Source organism: Tupaia chinensis, unplaced genomic scaffold (genome assembly GCF_000334495.1).
Source record: "Tupaia chinensis unplaced genomic scaffold, TupChi_1.0 Scaffold000489_1, whole genome shotgun sequence".
Lineage (NCBI taxonomy): Eukaryota > Metazoa > Chordata > Mammalia > Scandentia > Tupaiidae > Tupaia > Tupaia belangeri.
In genome coordinates, this window is record NW_006160001.1 from 2,160,369 (window position 1) to 2,173,130 (window position 12,762).

The following is a 12,762-nucleotide window of genomic DNA, read 5'->3' on the forward strand; positions in this document are numbered from 1 at the left end:
TGTTTCCTGGAGCTGAACATAACCAAGGAGCCCCCAGCGGGTTTGGCTGGCCCCCAGAGTGAGAGGTGCAGCCAGGGCCCATCCTGCTGTTGTTGGCTGTGGACATGGGCCCAAGGCCAGCAGCCACAGTTCCCCCAGATGCCTTGAAATGGTAGGGACATGCTCATAGGTCAGCCCTGCACATGACCTGCAGAAGGGGTCTGTCCATCCCACTGGCTGCTCAGCCCCAGCTCAGGTACCCAGGCTTCCAAGGCCCAGCTGGAAGAGAAGTGTGTCCCTGCCGGATTCCCACCACCTGGTAGGCAGCTCCCACACCACTTACCCTGGCTCCCCTCTGCCTGTGGTTGGCCTGTGCTGTGCCCGCAGCCTGGCCAAAGCCTGCCCTGGCACGGGCCCAGGGCGCTTGCACAGTCTCTCATAGGACTCACTGTACTTACTGTTGAGGCAGTAGTTCCCACACTCTGCCCGGTGCCAGCATGAAAGAGAACGGGAGAGTCAGACTTTCACAGCCCTTCTAAGATCCCAATTACCATGGTCGCAGATCATTTGAAACCAGCCTTGTTTCCCTCACAAAGCCCTGAGAGGGTCCCAAATGTCCTCTTTGGAATGTGAACATGAGCCAGCAGGAACCACTGCAAATCTCTCCTTGGCATGACTGTTGGCACAGATTCCCACCCCCACCCCCCATCGTTACTTGATGGGATGAGTGGCCGTGGCCCAAAAAGAAGTTTATAATACATTGACACTTCGACGTTTCCTTGCTTTCCACTGACAACTGGCATTTCTTCTAAACCGGGAGAAACAGCTCCTTGCTAAGGCATTACTTACCTTGTCTGTGATTGTGAATTTTCTTGGCCTTAGGCCGCATGTGAAAAGCAAATGATAAGCCGGCTGCATCTCATCTCTCCACGTGGAAAATATCACCCTTACCCCCACCCATCCCCCTTTACAAGATTCCAGAGCCCTTATTGCTTTGTGATTAACAAAGGGCCAGAGCACCCTCCAGAAATGACACTGCTGAACACAAAATGGCAAACAAACGCTCACTTTAGTCGGGATCTCTAGACGAATAATTAATTCAATCCCCAAACATTAGAGCTGAAAGTGACCATCTAATTCTTTCTGGCTCTTGATTATTTGTTTAAATATTATGACTATGATTATATTTTAACCTGACCCTTATACCTGTATTTTTTTTTCTCTATGGTAGCAGTCTTACTGATTTATTAGTCAAAATGTGTTTTTGTCACTCCCTCACATTTATACCTAAAAGCTGGTACCAGCTGGTGACACAAAAAACACTCCAATGAATAGCAGCCTCTAAGCCAGAAGTCCCACAGCCCAGGCAAAGCAACTTTTCCGTGTGAAAGATTTGGAATTCCCAATAAACCATAAGGAGCGGAAGGGACACTAGCTCTTTCATACACATAGGAATTCAGAGGGAAGGGCCCTGGGGGTCCGGGAATCTAGCTTTCCCAACAACCTTGACTCCACTCTGCCACATCTCTGATGCATGGTCATCTGGCCAAGTAAACGCTTTTCACCCTGGGCACCTCCCTAGTCCTCTGGGGAGCCCCCTCCCCTGTTGGATGATTCTGCTTGGTACATTAATTCTTTATTATATTAAGCTGACCCTGTGGCCACAAAGCAAAAAACAAGCAAACAAACCCCCCCAATTTTTCTATACTATCGGCCCTTTCAACTATCTAAAGACTAAATATCTAGTACAGAAATACCCTCTCCCGGGAACCAGCAGTTAGCATAATGGCTATGTCGCTGGACTCCCATGCAGTTGACCGCGGTTCACGTCTTGGACCCGGTGGCTTAAAACTCATGCCGGGTGCGTGTGCGTGCATGCCCATGGAGGAGAAGGGATTGCAGTGTGACCATCCCCCTTCGGGGGGTGATTTCTCGCTTTCTGTCTCTATGTCTCTCTCTGTCTGTCTGGCGAGCACATGCTATAGCGAAAACCTCTCCAAAAAAAAAAAAGAAATACCATCTCCCACCAATTTTCCACTGTCTACTGATACACCATGCTAAGGAAAGAAATTCCCCATACTGTACTTAATTTATATCTTATACATTTGTGTATAAACAGGGTTTTCTTGAAGTTAGAGCCTGTACTAACTGAAGCTATATTTTCATACACTGGGACCAAAAGAAACCACTTAAAGCAAAGCCATGAACATGATATAAATGTACTAAAAATATTGCACAAAATGTCCTCATTGTTGCATGTGTGGTAGGTCAGTACTGATCAGACGAGATGGGTGTTTCAGGACTGTACATCCCTGAGAGCTGCGCCCTAAGCCTGGCTTTGTCTCAGTAGCTATGGGAGCTACAACACTGAGCAGCCCACCCGTGGCGGAGAAACACCCCCATCTAGTGGCCTGCTGGGTCCTGCACAGTCTGAGTTCACAATGTTGTCAGTAGTACAAAGGGAAGGGAAGGGCAGACCAGGGCTCATTAGTTCTTACATAGTGACGTGTCCCCAGGGAGAACCCGTGTCATGGACCCACCTCTCAGAAACTCAGAGCGGAGCAAAGGCTCTGAGAGGTCCCACAGAAGACGGCTTCATGATTTATCTGGGATTGCATGGATTTATTTAACCACAGAATGTCCCCTCTCACCTAATGTAAGTGGATAATGTGTCTGTGAGTGTGTGTTTGGGTGTGTGTAAAGCAACTATTAATTTTTTGGTTATCTTTTCAATGCTTTGAACTTAGGTTTTTTGTTTTGATTTTTTCTTTTGCCAGAGGGTGGATGTGCTTGCCAGAGAGAGACAGAGACAGAAAGAGATGGAAAGCGAGAAAGCATTTCCCTTCATGAGGGATGGTCATGTCGCAACCCCTTCTCTCAGGATTTTAAGCATCTATGAACAGCTGACAATATGTTTTTCAAGCCAGTAGGACCAGGATTGGAATGGCCACAGTAAGCCATGTGGGATTCAGCTTCTTTAACCACCATGCCACTGGCTGGCCTTGCACTTAGTTTATCCTGTGTGCTTTGTGAAACTCTGCTATAAATGATTAGCTTCTTATTTAGATACAAAAGCACTGAGGGACTGGGACATAAGATAGGTAAATTTCAGTTAGAACAGAAAGAAAAAGGAAAGAAAATCTCTAAAGGTGAGAATATATATATATATATATAGGAGAGGTTTTTGCTATAGGGCGCATGCACAATCCCTTCTCCTCCATTCTCCTCTTGGAATCTTGGGCATGCAGGCACACATGCCCAGCATGAGTTTAAGCCACCAGGTTTGGTACTTAAACTGTGGTCGACTACATAGAAGTCCAGCAACTTAGCCATTACTCCATCTGCAGGTCCCAAGTTGAGAGTAAGTTTTTGAGGGGAAAGGCCTTGTTGATTCTCCTCTGGTGAGATGAGAGTGGGCATTGGTATTCGGGTAGTGCATGGGATGCTGCGGATTGAGATGGAAAGAATACCTTAATTGAGAGCCCCAGATGCAAGGCGATTGGGCTGCCCAAGTCAAACCATATGGTGTGTGCTGGCACCTGAAGTTGAGGGTGGGAGTGAGAAGAACCTCTGGCTCCTCCCATCCAGTGGGTTCTGAAGCAGAGACAAAGGGCTCAATTTCCTGCAGCTGCTAATATTGCAGGGAGTCCGTGGACCCGAGAGTATTCCAGAAGCTCAGTGAGAGCTCAATGCCCATGTCTGTCTGGCACAGGCCTCCTATTCCTGCCCCCAACCTTGCAAAGACCAAGGGGGACAAGGGTGGGATCCCCAAACCACCATAGTGGTCTACATGCCTGAAACGGTGGCAAGACTTCTGGCCCCCACTTTGCTGTGCCACCAGGAGATTGGGGCAAGTGTCAAATCTCCCCATTAGGGCTTTTTTTTTAAGAGTCCAGCTGCCCCCCTAACAGGACTAGAGAAAAGCAGCCTCACTGAGGATCGAGAAGGGAAATTTCTCAGGGTGAAGGTGCCCTGCAGTGTGGATCGGATGAGGCTTGGTGCTGATTATTTCTATTGGATGGTTGAAAAAGTCATGAGGCATTTTTGCATAGAAAAATGGAAAAATACATCATGACTTTTCTGATGACCCAATACAACATTTTGCTCCTTGCAAAAGAACTGATTTGGGACCAGTAATTGGTATAATGGCTATGTCGCTGGATTCCCATGTAGTTGACTGTGGATCGAGTCCTGGACCCAGTGGCTTAAACTCATACCAGGTGCATTTGCGTGCGTGCCCAAGATCCTGAGAGGAGAATGGAAAAGAAGGGATTATGGCGTGGTCATCCCCCTGGGTGGGTGATTTTTCGCTTTCTGTCTCTCTTTTTGGTGAGTGCATGCGCCCAATAGCAAAAACCTCTCAAAACAAAACAAAAGAAAAAAAGGACTGATTTAACTTCTGTGGAGAATAGTAGGAACAAGTTCTTGCTTCTGAAGTACAGTCTGATTATCAAGCAGAAAAAAAGGCAAAAAAACCCCCACAAAAAACCCTTTGAAGTATATGAGGCTAAGAATCACCTTGCTGAGTCAGGCAGGATTCTCTCTGGCAATGAGGATGCCTTCTAACCATTCTTGGTTTCAGGCTAATTTACCCACACCTTCAGTATGGTCTCTCCTGTCTTTACAGTCCAATGTAATGGCTCACCTTTCTTCCCAACTCTTACATGAGACTAGATGCTTTCCCTAATATTACAGTTGTCTGTAGTACAAATGCCAAATGTACTTGCTAGGGCCTGGGAAAACTGTCCCAGAGCCCCTTTAACCCTCTCTAGTCACAGCGGAAGAGGAAATGATGGGATGCTGCCCATTCCTCCGATATATGAACCGCCCTAGGATGTGCAAAGACTGCCATTTTCCAGAAGCGGTATCTCGATTTCAAAGCACAAGGAGATACACGCATATCATGGAGGGAAGCCCATAGCCCATCTGGGTGTTAATCTTGCTTCTTAGCTCACTTTGCAGGAAAAGAGGCCTAAAGCCCATCCAGTTCCCCCTGTCATTGTACATGCCCTCAAATCTTGCCAGGAGGTCCAAGCCCTTACTGAGATCTGCCCCATCACTCTGCTGAGATTTGTTTCTCATTGAACCTGAACCTATAATTACAAAGCTATAAATGTGAGCGCTTTGTATCTGTTATGGCTAATGTTCTACAGCAGGAAACACGGGCTAACAAGATCACAAATTATCCCTTCCGCCTTCATTTAATTCCCTAAGGTAGATGTTCATTTATGCCTAGATATTATATATTGACCAGTAGCAGAGCAAGCCTGAAGTGCTGGTGCTAAAAGAGTCTTAGGAAATCCAAACACTGATGTGTGACAGCCAGACACAATTTTCTGAATGAATGGACCACTGTGGAACTAAATCACAGCAAGTACAACCTATTAGCTAAACAACAATTTGCTTGTTAGAGTTATAATCAGGATGATTCGCAAAGGGATCAATTACTCTTTGTTAAAAAAAAAATTCATGAATTGCCATGCAGGCTTCAAAAATTCACTTACATATAAGAAACACCACTAAGTCTTCAAACTGGCAAATTGGCATCTTTCATGTTTTCTAAGATGGCTGCAAAACAACTTCTCTTACCATTCCACACCTAAAAAAAATCTACCTGTAATTTACAGTTTCCCTTTAAGCCCTAATTCTGACAAAAATAAATAAATAAATAAATAAATAATAAATCAATCAATCAATCAATCAATCAGGATTCTGAAAATGAGTAGGAAAGAGAAGAATAATATATTTGTTTATATGCTCACTGCCTTATTTTCTTCAGGTCTGTTGTCTTTATTTGATTTAATTAATTAATTTATTTTTACTACGTCCTGGGCAGGCGAGGCCATTCTGACATTTGTAACAGGAAGGTTCATATGGCCCAGCATAGTGCAAGAGTGTGCAGGCCTGTTCTAGACACCAGGACCACAGCCTCTGCTGCCTTTGAGCAGATGCAGAAAGCAAGGCGGGCGGGGCCCCTGTCTATGATCAGTCCCACCTTTCAGACAAGGACAAGATGGAAACAAGGGCTCCCAGCCCCTGCTAAGGGGTTTTCTTTTTCTCGCCAATAGTAACACTGCCTAGTATTGGTTGAGTACTCACCAGGCACTCTCCTACATGCTTTAAAGCCATTGCTGCATTTAGTCTACAACACAACGCCCCGTTAGATGCCGTTGCTGTTACCACTCCCATTTCACTACCGAGAAAACTGAGGCACAGAATGAGTTGGCGGCATGGAAAACAGCACTCCACAGAAGGCTATGTATATTTTAGATGGGAGAACTAAGGCACAATTTATATTTTTCTGTATCTGGGCAAGATTTCTCTTTATAGCATTCACAGACAGAGGTCAGCATATTTAAGCCAAATATTTATTAGCCTATAAAGCACAGGTATTCACCCATCAGGATAAGCCCTGGGAGTGGCGCAGCTATTAGGATCCTGCTATACTATGGATTAATTTTTTTTTTTAATTTGATATAGGGTGCATGCACTCACTGGAGAGAGAGAGGGAGACAGAGAGAGGAAGAGAGAATGCGCGGGAGGTAGAGAGAGAGATAAAACACGTCTCCATGGGGGAATAGTCATGCTACAATCCCTTTGCCTCAATTTCTACTTTTGGGATTTGGGGCACATATGCCCACCTGCACAGTGTGTTTCTCAAGTCCCTGGGTCCAGACTCAAACTGCACGTTGGCCATGTGGGATCCAGCTACCTTAACCACCATGCACCAATCGGCCCAGGTTAACCTTTTGTTTTTGAGGAACACAGGGAGATTTTAGGGATGAAATCAGGGCAAGAAGGTGGAAAAAACTATTTACTTGCTATAGAAGTACTTCAGCATTTTATTCCTATTAAGTAATTACAACAGTTTATATATAATTAGCCATCTAACATGTTATAGGAATCTATGATCAAAATAACCAATATAGAAGAACCAGTATTACCAACTCTCCTTTGGGGGCAGGGGCTTCCCAACAGTCTGTCCCTCTAGGAAGCAGTGCCTGAGACTCCCAAGATGTACCTTTCTGGCAGTGTGGCCCCTCAAAGCCCAAGGGGCAGTCACACTCATAGCCTTCCTTCCTGGGCCTGCAGCTGCCCCCATGGGCACAGGGGGCCCCCACGCAGGGGTGGACAGCATTCTCCACGTTCACTCCAGCTCTGAAGTCATGCTTTACATGGATGGTTCGGTCATTCAGGATGATCTTGGGAGAGAAAAATGTTAAGAAATTCAGGAACTAGAAAACACCTTTGCAGTCTTCTAAAGCTTCTCTCAACCCACTAAACTGAGCAACACACAGGGAAATTAAAACAAATAGACAAAAATTCCAGTGGCTGCATTGGTAGTCTCCTAAGTGACGCCGGGACTGAAGCGATTCTACTTGGCACCTGGGAGAATCCACTCCTCTGGTTCTGCTTCACTGGCCAAGTGGGCAGGTCGTAAAGATGCTCGCAGAACTGCGAAGTTCTGGTTCTCAACTGGGCTGCACATTAGAATCCCCCCAGGGGGAGGAAGGGAGGGAAGTTTTCAAGAAACACAAATGCCCAGGCCCACCCTGACCAGCATCTCCAAAGGTGGGACCCAGGTATCAGTAACCTTTAAAATCTTTCAAGAATTGCCTGGGAAGACCTAGCCAAGGTTGAGAGATGCCCCTATAAAGGGACTAGGGAAGAAAACAAGATGGAATGTCATGAAGCCAGGAATCAAAGTGGGTGAGTGATGGTTGTTGACAGCTGTGGAGGCCACAGAGTCTCCTGGTGTACTTCTCTGTGCTTCTGGCGAGTGTTCCTGAAACTCCATTAGCTGGATTGTCCCTAACACTCCTGCTATCCACCTTCCCCAACATCCCTGAATTCCCTCCCTCTCCATGTTCCTTCCCCACTACTAAAGAAGAAAAAGGTGAAACTCAGGTTGCCGCAGCAGATTCTTCGCACTGCTGTGCACAGATTTCCTGGGGCTGCAGAGCACCTTTATTCCCTGCAACAGGGCTCTAATGAAACTGATGAATTACAAGAAGCTGTAACTGGGTTTCCTAGACCCATAGAAATGGGCCCAGAGTCTTCAGCCCTTGACTCAAAATGTGTATTTACTTTGAGCTGTCCTGGCTTTGCAGAACTCAGAGGCAAAGAGGTCACCAGGGGGTGAGAAGAGGTTAGCAGCACACGTCTTACAACGAATCCATGTCTCCAAAGGCTTCTTAGTCCTTGGAGAGCTTTAAGAGTTTAGAGAAAACATTTCCTCTGTCTGAGAAGCTGCTAGAGAACAGCCAGAATCCCTGCATCGCCTCTCCTTTCATGCTGCAAGTGAAGAACTATGAAACCGAATAATATGGGCTTGGAATGAGCAGAGTGGAACCTTTCACTATGGGGCAGTCACCAGGAGAGGCCTTTCTGGGAGGTGAGGAGGAAAGGGCTGTCCGTGGGATGTGAAGCAGGGCAAAGCCTGGCAAGAGTGGGCAGTGGGGCTGAAGTGTCTTCACAAGTCATCTTGCTTCCTAACTGAGAGTTTCAGACACTTGATGGGGCCTGGCTAATCCCACTTGTGGGTGGGAGATGATCTGAACTGAGGTGTCTTTGACATTGTGGTTCAGCAAGAAAGGGAGACACGGGAGAGTCAGCAGACATTGACTGGGCCTGACACCGAGAGAGATGAGATAAGCACACAGCCGCAGGACACTTCCCAGTGCCTGAGTGTGCAAATCATGGTAGGACCTCCTTTCACTCCCTCCTTCACCTTAGTTCTCACATACTTCCTCACAGGCCCATAAAGGACCGATGGCCCACACATCACCATTGGCAGCTAAAGGAAAACAGGATGAAACTAACGTCAGTAAGCTGAATATGCAGTTCTTCCGGTCCCACTTCTCCCTGTGATTGGTGGTCCTGCACGTCGGGGCTGAGGGGTCAAGCTGCATGTCTGTTTCAGACAGAGCATGTCCTCATAACTGGAGAAATCATGGGAGCTCCAAGAGAAAGAATGAGATGAAAATGAGCATAGTCGGTATCTCTTACTAGATGAGTGTTTTTTTCCTGAGTCTGCTAGGGAAGGACTCTTTAATATAGGCTTGTAAAAGCTGGGTTACATGATTGATGAACAACTGCTAAAGTGTGGGGTGGAATGAGAGCTGGTTTTTAACTTAATAACACTGCAAAGTGACACCAAAGAGAAGCACAGAGCCAAGGGCTGCTATTGGCCTCCGTTTACCTCCTGATTCTGAGGAAGTATCTGCAGCGACCTGCTGCCAGTTGCCTGACTCAGCAATCCCAAGATATTTTGATGGATTTGCTATAAAAATTCATCTTCACTGAGTAGCATTCATGGAATGTCTGCTGGGCATAAACCCAGGGGTAGATGTTATAAGAAAGTGGTATTGGAATGCTATACTGTGAGCATTAAAAAATAAAATCTTGGGCCAGTCAGTTGGCATGGTGGTTAAGGCGGCTGGATCCCACATGGCTGACTGTGCAGTTCAAGTCCCAGACCCAGTGACTTGGAAAATGTGTGTTTGCCAAAACCCTAAGAGGAGAAGGGAAAAGAAGGAATTGTGGCATGCCCATACCCTTGGGGTGTGCTTTCTCATTTTTTCTCTCTTTTGCTTCTCTGTCTCTTTCTGACAAGTACGCATGCTTTGTAGCAAAATTTTGAAAATAAAATAAAATCTTAAAAATATAAAAACTTTCTCCAAGCTTCCATCTTGTGTGCAACAAATTACACCAACCACAATCCCCAGCTCCACTGTCTGCAGTGAGGCTCGCCCAGAAGACATGGGAAGGGAAAGCATACCTTCTGGATGCTCCCGCTGAACGGCCTAAGGATGCCCGAGTTCTTCTTCACATCATCATAATTGGGGACTCCGCCAATAAAAATGTCCGTGTCGCACTTAATCTGTGTGAAGCCTCCCTGCCGACACATTACAAAGCATGATGTAATTTTAGAATATATAATGAGGACTATCAAATTTGCCTTTGCTTCCATGATGCAGAATTGAATGGTAGAGACAGTCTCAAGACCCATCACAATAATTGTCTACACATTGGCCTGACTTTCGCCTTGCTTTACATGGTTATTTAATACTTAGCTGAATGTCAATATACTCTTTAATCTCCTTCAGACTCAGTTGCATCATCTGTAAAACAGGGATCATCTCTATCTCGCAGGTGTGTCAAGAGGGATGTGGCAGATGGCATTACTGCTTGTTTCTATGTGGCCCCCTTCAGTGGTACCCCTCCCTGCAGGAAGAGTTCCCTCTAACCTGTTTAGCTCAGGTGTGGCTATACAACTTGCTCTAGCCAATAAGATGTGTGCAGAAGAGAAATGAATCGCTTCTGAGCAGAAGCTTGGAGAGCTAGGGTCGGTTCACCATGGCCCCTTGTCTCTTGCTCTGTTCCTTCAGCCTGGGTCTCAGGTAAAAGCTGCAGCCAACCATTGGTAGACATACAGTGTGAGTGAGAACTAAGCCCTTGTTGTAAGCTGTTGATCTTTTGGGGTTGTTTGTGATGGGCTGAAGCCTGATCTAGACCATCCTGGCAGCAGAAATACCACTGATCTAGCACTTTGCCCAGAGTTGGATGTAAAATCAGCATTTCAGCATGGCTGGCTATTGTTAGATTGAGAAATGGTTAGATAGAACTTCTGTGAGGCCAAGAGAAGGGGAAGGCATTGTAGCAGGGAAGCTGTCTTATCGAATGCAAGCGGCAGCAAACATCTTCCATTTTTCAAATTCTTAGGGAACTCCCTTGTGTCAGTTCTCAAAGCTTTCCCTTGCTGAAAATGGTTTTAATAACTTCGGTTCTCATGGGTGGGTGAGCTAACAAACTGTGTGTAATATTTAATGCCTAGGCTCATTTAAGCATAAGCCGTAAGCAAAATATTAAAATATCATAAGATAAAGCATAAGGATGAGCTAAAAAATTTGAGATTCGCTTTTAGGGATATAAATTTTGATGGTATGGTAAAAGAAATACAAATACAGCAGCGATCAATCATTCACTTAAAAAATATCGTTAGACACTGTTTTAAGTACTAGACAAATAATAATAAGAAAAACCTAGTCCCTGCCCTCCAAGAGTTTATACTAGTGGGGCATATAGTCAAGGTGGTAATAGCAAGAGTGAAGACTGTACAGGTGGCTGTGGGTGCACTTGGGTGGAGGGAGAGAGGTCTCATACCCATACCCAGACAGAGGGCGTAGGTGGTCAAGGGAGCACTGGAATGGTAGAAACTGGAAGAAGTTAGGACTTGGAGGGTATTGAATATAGGGCAGAGGCAAGAAGGAGCCAGATCATGTAGGACCTTATTAGTTATGTTAGGAGCTCAATCCTTACCTCCAAAATGTGAATTTTAAGAAGGATACAGAGAGATTAAGTTTTAGAATGATCATGACCAGAAGAATAGATTTGGGGTAAGTTCAAGGGTGGAGAAGAGAAGACAGAGAGATCATGGATGAGGATACTGTTTCTCTTGAGGATGCTCACAGTGGCAGGTCCAGCCAGGTCATCCAAGAAAATTATGATTACATTAACAGGCTACATTACCTTTGGTCAACAACCTTCAGGCAGCTTTGAGGGTTTTTATTTAAGCGAGAGGCATCAAAGCAGCAGAAAGACTTTCAGGAATTTTTGTGGCCCAGCAGAATACTAAACTAGGCAGGAACTGTTCCCACAAACCCACAGGCATCTCTGCTTTGTCTTTGCTCTTACCCAGACATTAAACTAAGATAATAAGAGGAAAGGAGGGAGGTTGCAAGGTCAAGGGGGTTCAGAGCAGTGGGCTATTTTGAAAAAACTTTGAATTATAGTTGTGCATCTAGCCAACAGGGCAGGGCTTCATGGGGTCTGAACTGGTTCCTTTAGGCTACTCATCACACTCCTCCCCTGCCACCCTCCTGTTGTTAATAGAGGCAGGGCTGCAGCTGCCATGGCCATGGGGAACTATAGGAGAGAAGGAAAGAGGTCTGTTTTCAAGAGAGGTGCTTCATGTCTGGATCTGCCACTTCTGCCGGGCTGAAAGCACTAGAAAACCTAAGCACTTTCTGTGTTGGGGGTCTGAATTTCTCAAAATCATTGCCCTTTCTTGCACTGTGCATAGCTAAACCCAACCCTGGATGTTGGTATTTCTCAGTGCTGTTGACTACGTAGTCTGGGGTCAGGTTTGGTCTGGCCACAGGCTCTTCAGCGTCCTGGATTAGCCCACTTAAAGTGTATTCTAGCCCCTGCCCCTGCCTATTTCAAACTTAAAAGATCACTTCCCCTGTTAGACATATTTTGAGCCTGATTTGGGCATCCAGGGAACAAATTTTTATGTGGGGAGAGGATTGGTTAAGGTTCAACTCACTGAGATCAAGCCACTTTGGCTCTAAGCTGCCTGGAACATCCCTCAAATGCACACACCCCGAAGCCACACCCTCCTGTCTGTTGACATTGCTTTCAAGTGGGAGGCACTCCAGTACAGGCTCTACCATACTGGTTTAATTCTCATTGGCTGATACGGTAGTAAGAGAAGCTCTGAGGTGTGGTTTTTACCTCTGTGCTGTCTCTTAGATCCTAATAGTAAATACTGTGTCCTGAAGAGTTCCTTATTTGTAATCAAAGATCTTAACATTACTATTTATTAATATTACCATCCGAAGCTTTTGTTCCTTTTTTTTTTTACAGATTCTTGTGTCTAAAGTCTAGAGAGGTATAATTGAATTTATTTGATTAAGTGAACATACGTTAGAATATTCTGGATTGTATCATAATTGACTCCTATTCTCCTTTTAAAATATATTTTTCTTTATCTGTCTT

General features: G+C 45.4%; 1 protein-coding gene across 2 annotated transcripts in view; it reads right to left on the minus strand.

The window, feature by feature from the left end:
- Window positions 1-12,762, minus strand: part of EGFLAM (EGF like, fibronectin type III and laminin G domains) — a 191,857-nt gene that overhangs the window by 20,823 nt on the left and 158,272 nt on the right. Inside the window, exons 17-18 of one of the 2 annotated variants that reach the window (XM_006156308.2) lie at window positions 9,761-9,877; window positions 7,001-7,181 (exon numbers count right to left, since the gene is read on the minus strand). In XM_006156308.2, coding sequence (XP_006156370.1) covers window positions 7,001-7,181; window positions 9,761-9,877 — 298 coding nt within the window. Of the gene's footprint in view, window positions 1-437; window positions 509-7,000; window positions 7,182-9,760; window positions 9,878-12,762 lie in introns of those variants that run through there. The other variant, XM_006156309.2, reaches the window with a different exon arrangement.